At 37.2% G+C, this 22,743-nt stretch overlaps 1 protein-coding gene and 1 pseudogene across 6 annotated transcripts in view; one reads left to right on the top strand and one right to left on the bottom strand.

Moving 5' to 3' along the window:
- Orc4 (origin recognition complex subunit 4) overlaps positions 1–22,743 on the bottom strand; it is a 59,761-nt gene that overhangs the window by 20,344 nt on the left and 16,674 nt on the right. For 5 of the 6 annotated variants that reach the window (XM_045148069.1, XM_004651824.2, XM_045148072.1 and 2 more), the window contains exons 2-6: positions 8,192–8,265; positions 5,582–5,655; positions 4,865–4,955; positions 1,149–1,221; positions 362–447 (exon numbers count right to left, since the gene is read on the bottom strand). In XM_045148069.1, coding sequence (XP_045004004.1) covers positions 362–447; positions 1,149–1,221; positions 4,865–4,955; positions 5,582–5,655; positions 8,192–8,265 — 398 coding nt within the window. The remainder of the gene's footprint in view (positions 1–361; positions 448–1,148; positions 1,222–4,864; positions 4,956–5,581; positions 5,656–8,191; positions 8,266–22,743) is intronic. The other variant, XM_045148073.1, reaches the window with a different exon arrangement.
- Positions 8,858–12,250, top strand: LOC101607608 (annotated as a pseudogene).

Genomic DNA, 22,743 nt, shown 5'->3' with positions numbered 1-22,743 from the left:
TCAAATTTCTTTGTGTTGTTTTTTCTTACTGCTGTATAGAATTCCATTGTGTAGATACACAAACAAAAGTACACTCAAACCACACACACACATGTCCAAGAGGACTTATTTTATAAAGGAACAAACTAAGAAAAGATCTATATAAACTCAGAGTTCTAATCTACTGTATAACTACTATAAATTGCAAATAAGAAAAATTTCAAACATAAAAGCTTCAAACTAAATGTATCGTAATATATTAAATATTTTAATGAGTTTTCCACATTTCAATTCAGAATATTTGAATCTTTCTCCTTATTTTCAAGAAATATATTTTTGCTAGTTTACTTTAAGGCTTATTTAAGAACTAAGTTGCACTTACAAAAACTTTATCTCCAACCACATTTTCCAGATATAACTGCCTTGTGATCTCCTTTAGAGCAATTTTATCATTGATATGAAGCAATCCTGAAATACAGTTCATTTAAAAGGATTTAACTAAAATATGCATTTGACACAGATTACCAGTACATTACAACAAGCCAGGTGTGGTGGAACACACCTTTAATCCCAGCACTTGGGAGGCAAAGTAGGAGGATGGCTGTGAGTTTGAGGCCACCCTGAGACTACAAAGTGAATTCCAGGTCAGCCTGAACTACAGTGAGACTCTACCTCAAAAAAAAAAAAAGCCCCCAACAATATAGACATTTGGTAATCAATGTCTAGATTGAGAGTAAGAACAGACTTCTTTTGGTTCATCAGTCTTTTTTTTTAATGTGTGCGCACATGTGCACACACTAACAAGGGGAATCTTTGGTGGTGGTGTTTATCTTTTTTTCTTCCTATTTTTGGTGACATGGTTCTTTTATAGGCTTGAAACTCACCAAGTAGCCTATACTAGCTGCCCAGCAAGCCCCAGCGATCCACTTGTCTTTGCTTCCCCAGTGCCAGGATTATAAGCACATGCCATCATACTGGGCAATTCTATGTGGATACGTATTGGGGATCAAAAATCACACTGTACATACTGAACTCTCTTAAGGGTAGGTAGTTACTATTCAGGGGAAAAAAAGAAGAAAAAGTCCTTTTGGCTTTATTTAAATAAAAGTGAATTTATTTTAACAATACGAAAGGCTATGTACTTTCTACTATTTCAATGATATACTTACCATTTAGGTGAACTTGTAATACATTTTCACTCACTTCTATTTCCATGAGTTCTTTCAAAGCATGATTTATTAACTGAATAAATTAAAAAAAATGTTTAAAAAGGACAAAAAGAAGCCCATATAAGCAAAGTGCCCTTTTTCACTAATATATTTTTAAATACTTCATAGCTGAAAAGTATAACTAAATAAAACTGATTCTCTGAATTATAAGATACCAGAGCCATAACTAATATCACATTTTCTCAATAATATACTTAAATATACTTAATATACTTTGGAAACAACCCTAAAATGTTAAAAGAAACATTTGTCTTCATGTTGCTTTAAATTACTGTTTTTTATAATTTTCAAGTCTCATTACATTTATTATATATAACATTTTTTGTGCTACGTATCATTACAATCAGTTAAAACCTACAGAAACAATAGGTCTGAATATTGCTAAATGATTATAAAATCTATTCTTTCTGGGATAGGGAGATTGCTTAGTGGGTCAGTTATCTTCTTCACAAACCCAAGGACCTGAATTCAACAACCATACCCACATAAAAAATGCTGAACATGGCATCTAGGATGGCGTTTCTGAAGCTACATGTACACACACACACACATGGTAAAAACTGAATAAAGCATTAAACATCAAAGTCTATTACCAGTACATCAATTCCTATGGCATACCATAAAATACTTTGCATGCTATCATATGAAAATGAGAAAAAAATTCAACTAAAAAAGAATTCTCGGTTAATGGCTAAGTACAGAGAATGACCTTATTACAAAAAGTTATCAAGATATGATGGTGCATGTCTGTAATTCTACCACTTAGGAGGTGGAGAAAGAAGGATCAGTTAAGGTTTAGACACATACTAAGTTTGAGGACATACTGGCTTTTTATAAAATACATTCTTAAAGAATCAAAATTAGGGCCTGGCGATATGGCTCAGCAGATAAAGGCCCTTGCCTGTAGGGCCTGACAACCTGGGTATGATTCACCAGTGTCCAAATTAGCTAGATGCACAGGGTGGCCCATCCATCTGGATTTTGTTAGCGGTGGCAAGAGGTTCTGGTGCACCCATACTCTCACCAGCTCTCTCTCTCTATCTTTTCTTGCAAATAAGTAAATAAATATTTATAAAGAAAAAGTCCAAATTAAAAAAGGTTAAATGTTGCAATAAAGAATAATATAGTGGTAATGATAATTGCTACAAGAATATTTACCCTTGGAAAGTACTAACTGGGCAATTATAAAATTTCATATTTTCATAAAGGTTTCAGATCTCATTCTTCATTCTTATATTACAATCCCATTTATATTACCTAAAATTGCCACTATATAAATTCCTGGAACGTGAAAATGAATAGGGTTAGGAAAAATGAAAAAGTTTTAGAAAGAATAATGGTGAAGGACCATTCCTAACTAGAAGAGTATTCGTAAATTAAATGGTACAGGAAAATCAGGTGATGATATAAATAAATAAGAATTTATGGAATCCAAATTAAATGAGGACAAAACAAAAAAGAAACTGTCCAACAAAAGTACCAGGACAACTGGCAAACTATTTTAAGACATTTGTAATAGGCTAGAGCTTTTTGATACAACACTCTTCTGCAAAAGGAAACAGCAAATAATAACCACATTTAAATTATGAACTTTCTCACATGAATATCAAACATAACAATTATTTCTGGCATATCTATATGGTTTTAATAGGTCAGAAAATTCTACTTTAGATCACAGGTAATCTAGTGCCCCTTACAAGTAAACCATCTTGGGTTGGAAAAGTTGGTTTAGTGGATAAAGCACGTGGCTGCTTAAGCTTGAGTATCTGAATTTGCTCAAGGGCTGTATGTCTTGGTGGGCTTCTCTAGTCCTAGGATGTTGACAGCAAGATGAGAAGCAGGGATAGGAGAATTTCCCCAAACTTCACAGTGAGCACCACAAAGAATAACACTAGAGCAAAATCAAGACAAAAACCTTGCCTTCCTCAAATGAGATGGAAAGGAGGGGACCAAACTAAAAGTTGTACTCTGACCTCCACACATACCTACATGTCCAGTACCATGCGCACTTACACTCACATGCACAAAAGTGATCAATCTCAAATTACAACCCCTATACTAGTAGTGGTGTCCCTGCTGAGTAGTGACAGTAAAGAATTGAGGTAAGATGGAACTTCTCTGTCATTGGGTTCCTTATCCCTATCTAAACTTATTTATACCTTCAAAATATTGCTGTTAACATTTTTAAATATGTCATTGTGTGTTTCTTCTTCATTATTTTTGTATTTGCCTTACATTTATGTTTCTGATGTTTCAAAATAAACTATTTGAAGAGAATTACTGAAAACCAATTCACATTTTATATATGTATGCATCTAAAGTTACAGCACTCTTCCAATGAACTTATCTAAACACAAACTTATTATTTCTGTAGATCTGCCTACTCCTGTTATTATGGATTTGTGTATAATTAGCACAAGCTAAGAACAACTTCTGATTTGTTAAGCCACTGAGATTTGAGATGTTTATGACTGACAATCTATAAATGTAAACAGAAAAGTCTGTCCTTAGAATTTTCCCACAAAACAAAATTGAGCAAAACTTACATAATTCAAAGGAGGAAAAAAATCATGACCTAAGAATGCAACTCCATGGCATTGTGGAAGTGATATAAATACTGAAAATCTAATAATAATGAAAATTCTTGAAATCACAACAATCGCTAAATTATAAACTTATATACTTTAATCAGTAATAGCAATGGGTAATCAAATTAAAATTCTAATTGCTTGAAAAATAAATGCAATTTTAAATCATTTACTCATACTTTATATATATCCATTTAAAATTAAAATTCACTGAGAATAAATTAGTAGTTATGTATAAAATACAAGAAAACATGTATTATTTAGCAATAGTAGTGCCAGCATAATTTGTTTGATATTCTGTATGAAAGAAGGAATGGGGAAGGACAACTTTCATTCTGCATAACTAAGCAATTAAGGAGGGAAAGATGTTTAGATGTGAAAAACCTGTGAAGTTTAATAACCAATCAAAAGGAAAAACATGGGGGAAGGATAATATGAAAATGTCTTAATCTATTTAAAAAATGGATAAAATCTACCTTGCAGGCTTGAAGTAAAGTATATATATGAATGCAGATTTTAAAAGGTACCAAATATGGGCTTAGTAAGTGCTAGTTTCTTGGTCAGATGTCAGTCTACTGCTTAAAAGACAAAACACCAAGAAGGAATAAATATTAAGAGAAAACTTGCCACTGAGGAAAGGCAGGATTAAAAATCTTATGTTTAACCCTTACTTTTAAGGGCTTTAAAAAATGCCTATTGTGGGCTGAAGAGATGGCTTAGCGGTTAAGCGCTTGCCTGTGAAGCCTAAGGACCCTGGTTCGAGGCTTGGTTCCCCAGGTCCCACGTTAGCCAGATGCACAAGGGGGCGCACGTGTCTGGAGTTCGTTTGCAGAGGCTGGAAGCCCTGGCGCGCCCATTCTCTCTCTCTCCCTCTCTCTTTCTCTCTGTGTCTGTCGCTCTCAAAAAAATAAACAAAATTAAAAAAAAAATGCCTGTTGTGATTTAAATGGGAAAGAAAAGCAAAACGGTTACTAAGTAATAAGATGAAAAGCATTTCGAGTGTTATCTGAAGTACAAAACTTCAAATGTCTACCTAAGCAAAGAAATACCACAAATTATATCTTTTACCATGGTCTTTCCTGATCCTCTGGGTCCAATAATAAGTACAGAGTTACTTTCTCCATGGATAGCAGTTCTTTTTAGCAGCTCAATTAAGTGCCTATAAGAATATAAATAAGCTAAAAATTAAAAAAAAATAGCCAGGAAAGTTTACTCATACTTTTTAAAAACTAAATTTGAATATGCATATAATTTTCTCTCTTCTCTCCCTTTGGGCTCTAGACTTAAAAGTGTCTAATAGTCCAATAGCAAGATATACATATAGGATAAAGGGTAACAGGATAATGTAGACTTTCTGGGAAACCAAAGAAGAAATCAGTAAATTTGAAATACATTGGATTTTATGATGGCAGAAAATAAGACAACGGTGGCAGTTCTTAGATCTCCTAGGTTTGGAGATAAATTACTTTAACAACTGGGTTTTCTCCTCCTGGGCTAGCTGCTTTTAAGTACTAAGTAGTAAGGACGAGGTCAGAATTCTTTCAGTATTATCAGATAATAGAAACAAAGCAAGTTTTATTGTTAATGGGCTTTCTCATGTTATAAATATTTGTATATGCTCTTGCTATATGAATTTTGTGGTTTTATATTTAACACACAAATTTTACATTTCTGAAATATACTTTCTACTTATTTAGATAAAATCTGCATACTGTTAACTTTTTACAAATTCCGAAGAGCATCTGTAAATAAGATTGTAACACAGGAAGAAATAGCTAGACTTACTTGTATTGTACTTGCACTCCAAATAGTTCACCATGAGTACTATGGCAAAATCTTTCACGTAAAATTCTTTGTACCTGACAAAAATAGGGGGAATAATTAGGAATATATGAATATACTATCACATATGCAATTGCAAATGAATGCATATATAGCTGTCAGAATTAGGTGTTAATGAATCAGTTCAATGATTCACAATACTTGTCCCAAATTTTATTTACTTGATAGAAAAAGGTGGGGGGGGGAGAGAGAACGGGCACACCAGGGCCTCTAGCCACTGCAAACAAACTCCAGATGCGTGTGCATCTGGCCAACATGGGTCCTGAGGAATCAAACCTGGGTCCTTTGGCTTTGCAGGGAAATGCCTTAACCACTAAGCCATCCTTCCAGTCCCCTCTAGAACCATTTTTGTGAGCTATGAAATTAATGATTCTTTTATTTATCAAGTCTCAGAGAAATGATAAGAATTTAGTTGTGAAAGTTTAAGTGTGAGAATTACTTTAACTACATAACTTGAAGGCGATTTTTAAAAAAATATTTTTATTTACTTGCAAGCAAAGAGAAATAGAGGAGAAAGAGATAGAGAAAGAGACAGAGAGAGGGAGAAAAAAAGGGAATCGGCAAACCAGGGCCTTAACGGCTACAAACATACTCCAGGTACATGAACCACTTTGTGCATCCAGCCTTATGTGGGTACTGGGGAATCAAACCCGGGTTTCTAAGCTTTGCAGGCAAGCTCCTAAAAAAGTGAGCCATCTCTCCAGCCCTTGAAGGCTATTCTAATGTATATGAATGAATAAATATTTCACTTTAGATAGTATGTTAGCCAAGGAACAAATACAGGAAGAAATATAATAATGTAAAGTAATGGGCCACATACTCAGTGGTCTCACTAGAGGCCACAAATCTAAAAATAGCTCAGCTTAATCTGTCATAAAAGGATTAAAAAAAAAAAGATTCTAAAGAAAACTATGAAACTTTAAAGTTCATAAAGTTTTGAGTGCCTATTAGAGTTTAAGCATAGAGATCTGACAATGGGCTGGTAAGATGGCTTACTGGTTAAAGGCATTTGTTTGCAAAGCTTGCTGATCTGAGTTCAATTCCCCAGTACCCATGTAAAATGAGATGCACAAAGTGGTGCATATATATGGAATTTGTTTATAGCAGAAAGAAGTCTCAGCATATTCATATTTATATTCTCTTTCTCTCAAATAAAAAACTATTTCTAAAAATTCCAGAATTGTATAATCTGTGCCTAAAAACATTGTAAACAAATGGAAGATTTACAAAACAAACTTCAAAACAGTAGTAGTTCAACATGTAAGCCAATGTTTACATATGTGAGAGAAATGCTATTTAGCTGGTCTATAAAATAGATGAGTTCAGATCTTGGGATCCATCTGCATAATGGGAAAAGAAAATACAAGTAAACAACAATTGCAACAAAGTAAAAAGCAAATTCTTATCTATATTTTTGAGGTTACCTTGGAACTAGGTCTTAGACTTAGTTATGAAAATTCATGTCATAGAGTCAAATAGTCTTTATTTATTTATTTGACAGAGAAAGAGGGAGGGAGGTAGAAAGGGAAAGGGGGAGGGAGAGGGGGAGAGAAGAAACAGAATGGTTGTGCCAGGTCCTCCAGCCACTGCAAACAAACTCCAGACAAATGCACCACCATGTGCATCTGGCTTATGTAGATTCTGAAGAATTGAAGCTGGGTCCTTAGACTTAGCAGGCAAGCACTTTAACCTGACTGCAACAGTATGCTTTTAAGTTAATACTAAGAATTAAAATAGTCACTAAAGAAGGAATATACAGGGATTTCCTCAAACTGATAAAAGGCATCCACAAAAGGAATCATGGTACGAGACCATACTGCTCAGTGGTAGAGAACTTACTAGTATGCTTGAAGCTCTGGGCTCTAGGCCAGTAATGCACCCTCCCTCCTATGTAAAAAAGAATGGGGATTCTCACTACTCCTAGTCAACACTCTACAGTTGTTTTTAGACTATAGTAACTAGGCAAGAAAAAAATCAAAGACATTCAGATTGAAAATGAAATAGCAAAACTATTACTATTTGCAGATACTGAATACAGAACACTCTCATAAATACAGCTAGAAAAAACCTATAACAAATGGGTTGAGCAAGATTGCAAGTTAAAACAGCAATTTTATAAACAAGCAAAGATAACAGTAAGAAAATAATTTAACATAACAATATACTTCAGAATAAATTTAACAGAAGTACAAATCTTGAATCTAAACACTGTAAATAAGTTGAAATCACACATTTTTAAAAAGATGTGAGTAAAGGTAGGAGCCAATTATTTTAAACACAAAAAATGAAATTAAGAAACAGCACCAGACATTAATATAAGACTAACGATACTAACTAAAATTAAAATTTGAAAACAACTGTTAGCAGTAACAACAATCACAATTTGGAATAATCTGCTTTCATATGATTGCACTTATGAACTTGTAAAGATATCTCCCTAAGAAGAGAGTCCTCTTAAGTGTGAAGAAAGTAAAATTTAATTAAAAAGAAGACTATTTCTCTGTTCATCTTAGCAAGGTAAGGAGCTTGAGATGACAGAAAATGCATACTAACCTGTGAAAGGGACTCTGCACGTACTAAGATGTTACTCTTTGTTTTGCGATTACTCATTTCAACAAATTTGATTCCTTAAAAAAATAGGATTAAAGAGTATTTAAAACTTATATTCATAGTATCAAAATAAACACAAGCTTTTAAATGTGGAAATGTTTAAAACTTTTAAATACTGAAATAATCCCCAATGAGTCCCTTTCCCTTGGCCTAAAATATAGGTTCTCTGACACACAAGTAGTTCTTACAATGACTCTTCTCTTTTCCCTTAAATGTTCTATTCCCCTACTCTTTCCCTTTTTTTCCCACTATGCAGCATCCAACAGAATCATCCTTCAAGGAAACCTTCCATTGCTTACTCTACTCAACAAACCTTACACAATCTATGTTAAATGACTCTTTTGTAAATTATTCTATGAGCATGGTCATTTCTCTTTATCCATAATTAAATTACACTAAAGAAAACTGCCTAATTGACAGCAACCTCTAATTGAGAACACTTTTAGATTTCAAGTATAATATAATGCCACCCAAAGTTGACAATAAAGCAATGGACAAAACGAAAGAAAACAAATATTATCATGATGTGACATTAATAGTAGCAAGATAGAAGGGAGGGTTGTCTACTGGCTTATATCCTCAAATAGGAACAATAATTTCACATCTTCCATGGTCTTTGGGCAACAAACCTTGGGATTCAGGTAGGTATTTATAAAATGTCAGTGATGCCAACAGGCCCACAAAAGGTGTTTTGAGAAGGCATATACTTATCCAGGAGACAAACATGCTGAATGGGGTCTAGTTTCCAGACTCGGGAGGGTTTAACTATAGCCTCATATGTTCTTTGTCCTGTAACCAGTCATCCATCAAGGAATCCAAGAACAATTTTATACAGTACTACCACACAAGACAGTCACCAGGAACTCCACACTAGCAGAGGTCAAGGAGGGTGGGGACCACACCTCACCATAACATCAATCCCAAGATAGAACAATCATCTTATGGCAACCAACTTCTCCCTTCAAGCAACAATTTATTCAAAATATACTACTGCACAGAAACAAAATTGACATCATGATTAAGCCACACACTAACCAAGACTGCTTAAGCACATCTTTTGTCTCCTGCCTCAATTCTTCTTTCCAGTGCACTGAAGACAGACTTAGGGTCAATGAATTCCTTGATTTGAATTTATAACATGTCATGTTGATTACAGCTAGAATTCTATGCCTTTTGTCATCAGTAGGCTTTCTATTTGACTTATGTGGACAGGTGGCTAAGGTCTGCTTATGGTGAATCCTGGTTACACAGCATTTTCCCCTGAAACATCACTGAGAAACTGATGAGCTAAACCAGAAGAAAATACACCCTTTTTGGGGTTGCCACTTGCAGCCAGTCAAGCCAAAAGAAGAAATGGAGGGTTCAGTGCAGGTGTCCACATCACATTTACTTTGGTCTCTTTCCATTTCAGAACAGCATTGGCTGCTGTATGTATGGACCTCTATGGGCCCGAATCCAGACCATTGGTAAATTCTTCCCAATCAGTATACTTTGGACCTTGCCATTCCTTTTTGTCTTGTCACTTTGGGGAATCTTTTGAGCCATTTGTGCTCCTTTGAGTTAATTTGAGTTTTTGCCATTTGTTTGACAGGAAATTTTAGATTCCTTGTCCTTTGGGGCTCTTTTAAGCCATTTGGGCTCTCTTTTTTTTTTTTAAATTGTTTATTTTATTTATTTGAGAGCGACAGACAGAGAAAGAGGCATAGAGAGGGAGAATGGGCGCACCAGGGCCTCCAGCCACTGCAGAAGAACTCCAGACATGTGTGCCCCCTTGTGCATCTGGCTAACGTGGGTCCTGGGGAATCAAGCCTTGAACTGGGGTTCTTAGGCTTCACAGGTAACCGCTAAGCCATCTCTCCAGCCCCCGTTTGGGCTCTTTTGAATTAAGTTAGTTAAGAAGTTTTAATTCTGGAATTTTTTGTTGGTAACTACAAAGGATGGTACATAAATGCCCTAATTCTCTTGATGCTTGCTTCCTGAAGCATTCTAGCTGATTAGCCTATTTGTATTTATAAACATATATCTAAAACAGTAACACAAAAGAATAATTTATCAGAGGTATCTATTCCCTTCACCTCTGAATTAAAGCACTTTCTTGTATCATTTCATGTGTGTTAGTCTATCAATATGAGCCTATAATCTGGGTTGCAGCCAACAGTCTCATTAGATTTTATCACCAAAAGCATCCCTGGACTCCCAAAGAGTAGAGGTAAATGCCTCCATTGTTTCATGCAGATGAATTTAGGTGACTCAGTCTGAACAGAGGGTTTGAGTCTCTGACCCCATAACATGTAGTAGTCTCACATTAAAAGAACATAGCCCATTTCACTCAGCAACTCAAGTGGGAGGTATGGACCTTCCAGATACATATGAAGGCATGGTCAGTTCTGCACCTTAAGTTATTCCTGTAGCCTGTAGAGCTGGGGTTGAAACATATAAAACAAGGTGGCTACCTGGGAAGCAATCGCCACTAAGCAGAACATCTTAGTGATCCAAAATACCACTAGCATTAACTCCCACTTCAGACTTGCCATAAAAATCTATAGCAAGATGAGTCCTAAACAACACTGGACAAAATACTACCCGAACATGGAATTCCTGCAAAGTGTAATTGCATTTTTTTGAAATTGCCTTTATGTAACTTAAGTTTCTATTCTTGGTGTGCCTAACCTCATGTGTGTGTGTGTGCACACGCATGCATGCGTGCGAGCATTTTTAGACTTTTTTGTTGCAGTTAACAATTGATGAATGGGGGCTGGAGAGATGGCTTAGCGGTTAAGCACTTGCCTGTGAAGCCTATGGACCCTGGTTAGAAGCTCTATTTTCCAGGACCCATGTTTGCCACATGCAGAAGGGGGTGCATGCGTCTGGAGTTCGTTTGCAGTGGCCAGAAGCCCTGGCGTGCCCATTCTCTCTCTCTCTCTCTGTCACTCTTGAATAAATAAATAAAAATGAACCAAAAAAATTAAAAAAAAGAATTGATGAATGGGGTGTGGGACTTCCAGGTCCCTGGACCCATGCTTGGGATGTGTGGGAAAAGAATGTGGATGAGCATAGGGCATGCACTGGAGAGCAGAGGGTTATGCGTGGTGGATCAGCAGAGTGAGCACTGGGCAGCAGAAGAGAGCATGGGGGGAAGACAAGGTATAAGACATGGACAGCAGAAGAAATGCCAAAAGTCTTTTTATAATTTTTTGTTTTGTTTTTCGAAGTAGGGTCTCATGCTAACCTTGAACTCATGGTGATCCTCCCACCTCTGCTTCCTGAGCGCTGGGATTAAAGGCATTGCCCAGCTTGCAAAAAGTCTTTTGTCTTCATCTCTGTCTACAAAGACAAAACTGCTACAGCAAACAGGGGTGTCAATATATTCTACTTCTAATGGCTTCAATGAGGAAGAGGTGAAAAAGGCACTTCAGTGGTTTCTAGGATTTTGGGTGGATCTACTAACCTTCAGAAAAAGTACAATGGCATTGGTACTCTTACTCTGAACAATCCAAACAAAATTAATGCTTTCTCAGACATTATGATGCTACAACTTTTGGAAAGAGTGACTGAACTGGAAAACTGGACAGAAGGGAAAGGTCTCATTGACCATGGGGCACACAGTATTGTTTTGTTCAGGATTTGATTTAAATGCTGTGAAAGCACTAGCAACTCAAGAGGATGAAATGGCCTTATCTATGTTCATGCAAAACACATTAACAAAATTCGAGACTGCCTTTGATAAGTGTTGTGCTGGTTCAAGGCTGAGCACTGTGTAGAGGAGAACTTATTACACCTTGCAATTTCAGGTTAATGACTCCAGAGAATATCAGATTTGTCCACAAAGAAATGGGAATAGTTCCAAGCTTGGGTGGTGCCAGCTGGCTAGTTGAAATTATTGGCAGCAGACAAGCTTTCAAAGTGTTAAGTGGATCTCTCAAACTGGATTCCAATAAAGTGTTAAACATAGGTACAGCTGATGAGGTGTTACAGTCTTCAGATGATACTCTATATAGATAAGACTACATAGATAAGTTTGGAGTTCATTTGCAGTAGCTGGAGGCCCTAGCATGCCTATTCCCTCTCTCCCTCTTTCTCTTAAAAAAAAATTGAGAAAAAATGTATAGGAGGGCTGCAGAGATGACTTAGTGGTTAAGCGCTTGCCTGTGAAGCCTAAGGACTCTGGTTTGAGGCTAGGTTCTACAGGTCCCACGTTAGCCAGATGCACAAGGGGGCGCACACATCTAGAATTCGTTTGCAGTGGCTGGAGGCCCTGGCGCATCCATTCTCTCTCTTCTCTCCCTATCTGCCTCTTTCTCTCTCTGTCACTATCAAATATATATATATAAATAAACAAAAAAATGTATAGGAACTAGGTTCCAATCCTAACCCCACTCAATAAATGGTAAAAGATCTTCAATGTAGTCACTGTAATTGTTATTTGTTAACATCGTAATTCACATGAGAGTCATAATAAAGATAACTATAAATGCTTTATCAACATGCTCTCACTGTTTCAAGACAATATGGTAAGACATAAATTATTTTTTTCAGAATATTCTAATTCCATGTTTACCTAACACTTCCTACCTTACCAAGAAATGAAAAACTGCCCAATTAAAAAAAAAAAAAAAAAGATTTGACAAATGGCTGCTTTTTGTTTTTTTTTCTTTTCCTGCTGCTTCTCCTAAAAAAAAAAAAATCCAGCTATTTACAAGATGCTTTAGTTCAGTCAGGTATACTTAAATGCAACAACTTTCAAGCCCAACAGGATTACAGATTATTCAACACAAACTTTAAAAGCCAGAAGGGCCTGGAGTGATATATTCCAAGTTCTGAAAGATAACAACTGTCAACCAAGGTTACTTTATCCTGCAAAGATATCCATTCAAATAGATGGAGAAATAAGGACATTCCATGACAAAAGCAGGTTAAAGGAGTATTTGAAGACAAAACCAGCTCTACAGAAAATACTTGATAGAATCCTCCATGCTGAAGAAAAGGAAAAGCACACATATAAGGAACCTAGAAAAAACAAGCAATACTCAAATACTAGTTAACACAAGAGAGCACAGTTAGAACCGGAACCACACACACACACACAAATGGCAAACATAAATACACACCTTTCAATAATATCTCTTAATATCAATGGCCTCAATGCCCCAACCAAAAGACATAGGTTTGCAGACTGGGTTAAAAAGCAGGATCCTACAATTTGTTGTCTCCAAGAAACTCACCTTTCTACAAAGGATAGATATTATCTTAGGGTGAAAGGTTGGAAACGGTGTTTCAAGCAAATGGGCCTAGAAAACAAGAAGGGGTTGCTATCCTAATATCTGACAAGGTAGACTTCAGTCCTACATTAGCCAAGAAAGATAAGGAAGGTCACTTTATATTGATTAAGGGCACACTCCAACAGGAGGACATTACAATCCTAAACATATATGCTCCCAACATGGGGGCTCCCAAATTCATCAAACAAACACTATTAGAACTAAGGTCACAGACAACACCAAACACAGTGGTGGTGGGTGACTTTAACACCCCACTCTCATCAATTGACAGGTCATCCTGGGAAAAAATAAACAGAGAGGCATCTGGACTAAATGAGGTCATAGAAGGAATGGACTTAACAGATATATACAGGACATTTCATCCAAAGGCTGCAGAATATACATTCTTTTCAGCAGCACATGGAACATTCTCTAAAATAGACCATATATTAGGACACAAAGGAAATCTTAACAAATTGAGGAAAACTGAAATAATTCCTTGCATTCTCTCTGACCACAATGGAATTAAACTACAAATCAGTAGCAAGAAAGGCTATAGAGCATACACAAAATCAAGGAAACTAAATAGTCAGCCCGGGCTAGAGTAAAGCCCTGCCTCGAAAATCCAAACAAAACAAAACAACACAACAACAAAAAATAATCTCTTCTGATCATAACAGTATGCAATAAGATACAATAGGACGAAATTCAAGTATGTGGGAATTAATGATTTGTGCTACTAATAAACAGTGGGTAGAAAAATACAAGAAAAAAATAAAAGTACTATGAGACAAAAAATAATTGCAAACCTTGAGATATACAAAAAAAGCAATTCCAAGAGGAATTTTGTAGCATTCAATGCTTACATTTAAAAAGAAGACATGGGCTGGAGAAATGGCTTAGTGGTTAAGCACTTGCCTGTGAAGCCTAAGGACCCCGGTTCAAGGCTCAATTTCCCAGGATCCACATTAGCCAGATGCACAAGGGGATACATGCATCTGGAGTTCGTTTGCAGTGGCTGGAGCCGTGGCGTGCCCATTCTTTCTTTCTCTCTCTTAATCTCTCTCTCTCTCTCTGTGTCACTCTCAAATAAATAAAAATGAACAAAAAAAATTTTAAAAAGAAGACATCTAAAAGAAACAATTCAGTACTACATTTAAGGAACTACCAAAAAAAAAAAAAAAAAAAAAAAGAGAGAACACATTAAGTAGAAAGATCAAAAAATTAACAGGATTTTTAGAAGATAAAATAACAAACTTTTAGCTAGAATGAGCAAAAGAATAAAAAATGAAATGTAAGGGGAGGGAGCATTACAGACATAAATACAAAGGACAATAAAATAGCAACAGGAGAGCGTGTCAAACACTGGCAAGGGGAAAGCTGACTATAACACCCATAAGGTTCTCCTGCAGAGAAGTAGGAGAGACTCAGCTCTTCCAGAAAGGAGGAAGCCAGCCACAATCCCATTAAGGCACCAGAGACCCCCGGTCTATGTGCCCCACCACATGAAGGGTGCAACGCTGCAAAACCAGGACAGGGGACTTACCACTCACATCAGCCTCCTTGCAAAGTCAAGAAACCTGAAGGGGAAGACAGCAGGGACCAGCTGAGCAGCTGCTGAAGAACACAAAATGGGAACAGCTGAGCTGCTCCAGTACATCTCCAGGCATCTTGCACAGCCTCCCTTCCCATAACCATCAGTGCTGTGAACCTCCACAGAACTCATTCACCGCAGGCCACATAGCATCCTGCACAGCCAATAAGAACACTAGATCCACATCACAACAGAAAGGGATCCAGGTGGACACTCAGCACTGGTGAGATTGGGAGCCATCCCAAAAGATAACAGGGCCTACTTATACAAAGGCAGGTACATAGGCCTGCACTGGAAGTGCTAATCTCTCTTTCCATGTCAGGGAAGGTTATGTGTTACATATTCATGTTTTTTGGTGTTGACTATTGTTGCCTTTGATAGGGTCTTTTGTCTTTTTCTTCTATCTTATTGTGGGTAGGGGCTGAGAGAGCCTCTAGCTGACATGGAAACCATTTCAGACCAGAAATATCAACTACTTAGTTGACAGGATTAAGGGTATGGGGAAACACAAAGCCTTAGAGACTTTGGCATTATCACATTATTTGTTTATTTTAAACCCCACTACTGCATAAATACTGTGGGCCAGTTTTGATTGAATGTGTATACTGCTCAGTTCAACTTTAGAATTTGCTTGTAAATTGCTCCACTCAGTACACCAGAATACTTGAATAGCAGGCAAACACAAGACCTGGGGTCACTTCTGTTTTCGTGGAGTACAAGAGCTACACTTGCCACCTTAAACTCTTACTGTGAAGATATATAAAGCTGGATTGACATGGCTGAGAACACAGCAGATAATTAGAAAATCCAAGAATCAAATTAACTCAATATGCAAAAATCTCGGCATTATAATATCAGAAACGTAAAATAATCAAGAAAATACAATCCCACCAAAACGTTAAATCCATCAGAAATGAAACCCGGTGAGACTGTTTTAAATGAAATGCCTGACAAAGATTTCAAAAAAAAAAAAAAAAAAAAGGACTGTATCTATACTCAGACATCACAGATCACAGAACAAATCAAGGAACTCAAAGAAAACCAACTTCTGAAAGAGAACACAGGTGTTATGCCCGGTTCTTGGCACCCCCAGTGACCACCAAGGAGAACCAAGCACGTATGCAAGGGCTCTTCACCAACGCAGTGGTTCCGTACAAGAGCGTCAAACAGCATGAGGGTAGAGTTTTTTTTTTTTTTTAAATTTTTATTTATTTATTTATTTGAGAGCAACAGACACAGAGAGAAAGACAGATAGAGGGAGAGAGAGAATGCGCACGCCAGGGCTTCCAGCCTCTGCAAACGAACTCCAGACGCGTGCGCCCCCTTGTGCATCTGGCTAACGTGGGACCTGGGGAACCGAGCCTCGAACCGGGGTCCTTAGGCTTCACAGGCGAGCGCTTAACCACTAAGCCATCTCTCCAGCCCTTTTTTTTTTTTTTAAATAGGGATTTGAACAAAGAAGAAGGGGATGGGTACATGACTGATTGATTTAAACAGTAACTGCACCTGTACTCTTCTGATTGGCTTAGGATACTGGCGGGCAAAGCTGGTGGGCAGGGACTAGAGGAATTAAACTTATCTATGAGTACAGGAATGTATGGTATAAGCAAGCAGTTTGTGGTTTTTCCAGTAACTGCTAAACCCAACCTTACCAGTAAATAAAAACTTAAGACCTTGCTGGGAAACAGAAACTGAGGCCTACTGAGGACTCTGAAGCCTGTCATGGTGTCCATCTGGTTCCTGAGTCCTTCACAGGAAATCAACTTAATTAAATAAGTATGGTAATATATGAGTAAGAAAATAGAAATAACGAAAATATGCAAATCAGAAATATTAGAAAAACAGAGTAAATGAAGTAGAAAAACTGCAGAAAGTCTCACCAGTAGAATATATCAAGGAGAGGACAGAATATCTAAATTAGAACACCAGTTGGCAGATCTAATACAGTCTAACAAAGAGAAAGACAAACTAATAGGGGGGGCACAAATGGGAATTCCAAGATATCATGGACACTATAAAGAGATCAAAGACAAGAATTCAATGGCATAGTAGAAGAAGAAATTCATCCCAAAGACACAGCAAGTATTTTCAACAAAATAAAAGAAAACTTCCCCTGAATAGGAAAAGTGATCCCCATGCAGATACAGGAAGCTGCTAGGATGCCAAACAGACAAAATCAGGAAAGAACCTCTCTGCATCTTATTATAATTAAACTACAAATTATACAAACCAAAGAAAATATGCTGAAAGCAGTTACAAAAATCAAGCCACATATAAAGAAAAGCCCATCAGGATAACGGATTACTCAACAAAAACTTTACAAGCCAGAAAGGCTTAGAATGATTTATTCCAAGTTCTGAAAGATAATAATTGTCAACCAAGATTACTTTATCCTGCAAGGCTATCTATCCAAATAGAAGAAGAAATAAGGACATTCCATAACAAAAACAGCCTAAAAGAATATATGAACACTAAGCCAACTGTACAAAAAATACTTGAAGATCCTCCATGTGGAAAAGGAAAAAAAAAATAAAGAACCAGAAAAAAATAAACCATAATCAAGTAAAAGTTAATATAAGAGAGCAAAGGTAAAACTGGAAGAACTACAAAACAAGAAGAATGAGAACAATAAATACAAACCTTTTCATAAAAACTCTTAATATTGGGAGGGGATATGACAGAGAGTGGAGTTAAGAGAAAAATGCTGGAGGGGAGGGAAATATCATGGTTCATTATAAGTATAGAAGTTGTCAATAAAAAAATTAAAAATCAGAACTACCAGTTAAGATGGCCTCTGGCTAACCACACAACTCCCAGGGAAGGAGAGGCAAGACATTAAGGGGTCACTGGGTCTTTCAGGGGAGAGCAAGCTCTAGTAGATAGCCAGTGGGAGGGTGTGGAGGGGCAAAAAAGGTAATTGGCTGATTCCCACACTCTGGGGTAACCCACCAGTAGTCCCCCAATCCCCCCAAGCATCCCTGCTAGCCATAGTTCCAGCCTCAGGATACTCCCACACTAACTGCAGGAAAGAGGGCTAGGCCTATGTAATGGGCACGGGTGATCACCTGGATCCCCATGCCCACACCTGCATGTCATCAGGCCCTCTACTTTCCCTTCCACCCCTGGAGACTATGGATCCTCTCTTTTCCACCTCCCCCCCCCCCCGCAAACTTGGACCCTGTCCTTTCCATCCTGACCCCAATTCACTCTCTGGCCTGCCTCACCACAGTTCCTGCCCCATGTGAAATGGCACCAAATCTCTTGCCCATCACAACCAGAGTACCATTCTCCCTGCCCCCGCACTCTGATGGGCAGACCACAGCACAAAAGGGATAACATAAAAAAAATCAAATGAAAGTCAATTCAATAAGATCACCCAGTCTTACAATGGATATCTTTAATCAAAACACAGAATAGACACTAGGATTGGAACCCCAAAGTGAAGTTATGAGCAATGCAATCCTGACCAAGCTACTGGTAGAAAGTGAAGAAAAGCAACAAAGGACTGATAATCCTGTGGATGTTGCCATCGCTACACTAGACCTAATAGATAAAAAAAATGGAGCTGGGCGTGGTGGTGCACGCCTTTAATCTCAGCACTTGGGAGAGAGAGGTAGGAGGACCGCTGAGAGTTCGAGGCCACCCTGAGACTATATAGTTAATTCCAAGTCAGCCTGGACCACAGTGTGACACTACCTTGAAAAAACAAACAAGACAACAACAACAACAAAAAAAAAAAAAAGAAAGAAAGAAAAGAAAATGATGGAAGGTGTCTGAAGGCAGTTAAAGGATATGAAGGAAAGCAAGGGTGGGGGGTGGGGGAAGAGGACCTAAAAAAACAGCTGTATATGCTAAATGAAGACAAAAAGAAATGATGAATTCCAAGAAGCAGCAAGAAAATCAGAAAATGTTGTGAAAAGGGAACTTGACAGAGGGATGGAAACCATACATAGAAAAGTAACTGAATGAAGCCCAAAACTCTTTAGAAGCTCTCAAGAATAGAGTCAGCCATGTGGAGAATAGAAACTCAGACCTGGAAGTCAAAACAGAAGAAACAGTTCGAGAATTGTGAACAGACATGAGGGAATTGTGGGATACACTTAAACATCCTAATATTTGGATCATGGGAATACCAGAAGGGGAAGAAATTCAGACCAAAGGCATGGAGAACTTATTTAACGTTCCCACTCTTTCTAAAGAAAGACCCATCAAGATAAAGAAGCTAACAGAACTCCAAACAGATTGAACCAAAGGAGAAATTCTCCAAGACATACTGGCATTAAGACTCTAAACACTGAGACTAAAGAGAAAATCCTAAAGGCAGCTAGGGAAAAACAGCATCCCATGAGAATTAGTTTAGACTTCTCAATGGAAACCATGAAAGCCAGAAGAGCCTGGAATGGAACACTGCAAACTCTTAAGAACCTGTGGCTTCCAACTCAAACAACTCTACCCAGCAAAAGTACCCCTCATAACAGATGGTAAAAGAAAAACTTTCCATGACAAAACACAGCTTTACAACCATATGAACACAAAATCAAACCTACGGAAAATATTTCAGGAAATTCTCCACACAGAAGAATCAAATAATCAACCTCAAGTGCCTACAAGAAACAGATCACAATAAACAAACACAGAGAAGGGACATAAAACTTCAAAGTCCATGAAAACACCAAACCACATAAACCAACACAATATGGCAGGGATCAAATGAAACCTCATAGTCATTACCCTAAATATCAATGGCCTTAATTCACCCATCAAGAGACATAAGCTAATAGGGTGGATCAGAAAATTAGACTCCTCAATCTGTTGTCTTCAAGAAACCTACCTCACCACTAAAAATAGACAACTCAGAGTGAAAGGGTGGAAAATGACATTCCAAGCAAATGGGAGTAAGAAACAAGCAGGTGTAACTATACTAATATCAGGTAAAATAGACTTTCAACCAAATAAAACCAAAAAAGGCAAAGAAAGCCATTTCCTACTTATCAACGGAACAACCCATCAAGAGGATATCACAATCACCAACCTTTATGTACCAAACACAGGTATACCACAATTCATAAAACAAAACCTACTTGATAATAAAACAGAAAAAACCACCAACATCATCACCGTTGGGGACTTCATTACACCATTATTCGTAATAGACATATCATCCAAACAGAAACTCAACAGGGAAGTGAGAGGGCCCATCAAAAGCATCAAACAGTTAGACCTAACAGACATCTACAGAACATTCCATCCCAAATACCTGGACTACATATTCTTCTCAGCAGCCCATGGAACCTTCTCTAAAATAGATCATATACTGGGTCACAAAGCCTGCCTCCATATATTTATGAAGACTGACATAACCCCCTGCATGATATCAGATCACAATGCCATATTGCTAGAAATTAACAACAAAAGAACCACCAAGAACCCCATCCTCCAGGAAACTGAGTAGCACACTTTTAAACAATAAATGGGTAGTGGATGAAATAAAAAATGAAATTGCGAAATTTCTAGAAATGAATGATGATGAGAACACATCAATCATACCAAAACTTATGAGGCACAATGAAGGTGGTCTTCAGGGGAAAATTAATAGCACTAAATGCCTTCATAACAAAGACAGACAGATCCTAAATCAATAACCTAACAGAAAACAACTGGAAAAGCAAGAAGAATCCAACTGAAAACGCTCCAGACAGAAAGAAATAATTAAGATCAGAGCAGAAATTAGTGAATTGGAAACTAAGAAAAAAATTAAGAAAATTGATGAAACAAAAAGTTGGTTCTTTGAAAAAATAAACAAGATTGACAAATCTCTGGACAATTTGATCAAGCAAAAAAAAAGATGCTTCAAATTAACAAAATCAGAAATGAAAAAGGAGAGATAACAACAGACATAAGTGAAATTGGGATAATCATCAGGTCTTCCTTCAAAAGCGTCTACTACACAATATCGGAAAATGTGGAGGAAATGAATAAATTTCTATACACATACCATCTAACAAAAGTAAACTCAGAGCAAATTAATATTCTAAACAAATCTATCACACCCATCGAGATTGAAAGGGTAGTAAAGAAGAGTCCAGGACCAGATGTCTTTTCAGCTGAATTCTATCAAACCTTCATGGAGGAACTGAAACCAACCTTTCTCAAATTGTGTCACACAAATGGAGAACAGGGAAAGCTCCCCAACTACTTCTATGAAGCTACTATTACCATAATACCAAAATGAGGCAGAGACACCATAAGAAAACTACATTCCTATTTCCCTGATGAACTTAAGACACAAAGATCCTGAACAATATCCTCGCAATCCAAATCCAACAACACATCAAATCCATTATCCACCTTGATCAAGTGGGCTTCATCCCAGGAACGCAGGGGTGGGTCAACATACAGAAATCTGTCAATGTAATACACCACATAAACAAAGTTAAACACAAAAACTACATGATCATTTCAACAGATGCAGAAAAGACCTTTGACAAAATACAACATCACTTCATGATCAAAAAAACATTGGAGAGAATAGGCATGAATGGTTTATATCTTAACACAATAAAGGCTATATATAAAGCTCCTAAAGCCCAAATAATACTTAATGGAGAAATACTGAAGTAATGCGCATTGAGATCAGGAACAACAGGAGCAAGGGGTGTCCACTCTCACCTCTGCTCTTCAATATAATACTGGAAGTCCTAGCTCAAACAATAAAAGACAGGAGAAAAAAATAAAAAGAATACAATTTGGAAAGGAAGAAGTTAAGTTAGCTCTATTTGCAGATGACATGATTCTATACATAAGAGACCAGAGAGCCTCCATCCCAAAACTCTTAATAAACTTGATAAACTCAATTAGCAAAATAGCACAATACAAATTCAATGCACAAAAATCAGTAGCCTTTCTATATGCAAATGACAAAGACACAGAGAGAAAGAAATGAGTGACACTGTCCCATTTTCAATAGCAACAACAAAAAGTACCTTGAAATAACATTAACCAAGGAAGTCAAAGAGCTATACAATGAAAACATAAAAACACTCAAAAAAGAAATTGAGCACATGAGAAAATGTAAAGACCTCCCATGCGCCTGGATAGGCAGAATCAACATTGTGAAAATGGTAATCCCACCAAAGGCAATATACAGATTTAATACAATTCCAATCAAAATCCCAACATCATTCTTCACAGAGATAGAAAAATGTCAAAATTCATAAGGAAAAGCACAAGGCCTCGGATATCCAAGCATATCCTCAGCAAAAGAACCCCGTCTGGAGGCATCATCACACCTGATTTAAAGCTATATTACAAAGCCATAGTAATCAAAGCCATAGTAATAAAAACAGCATAGTACTGGCATAAAAAAAAACAAAACAAAACAGGAGTATACACCAATGGAACATTTTTGGGTCAAGTAACTACAGCTACTTGTTATTTGACAAAGGCCCTAACAATGTAGGCTGGAAAAACGACAGCATCTTCAACAAATGGTGCTGGACAAACTGGATAACCATCTGCAGGAAATTGAAATTTGATCCACACATCTTACCACCTACAACAATCATAAAGGCATACTCCAACAGGAGGACATTACAATCCTAAACACCTAACATGGGGGCTCCCAATTTCATCAAACAAACACT

This window comes from Jaculus jaculus, chromosome 4 (assembly GCF_020740685.1).
Source record: "Jaculus jaculus isolate mJacJac1 chromosome 4, mJacJac1.mat.Y.cur, whole genome shotgun sequence".
Taxonomy (NCBI): domain Eukaryota; kingdom Metazoa; phylum Chordata; class Mammalia; order Rodentia; family Dipodidae; genus Jaculus; species Jaculus jaculus.
This window is presented reverse-complemented; position numbering and strand designations above follow the sequence as displayed.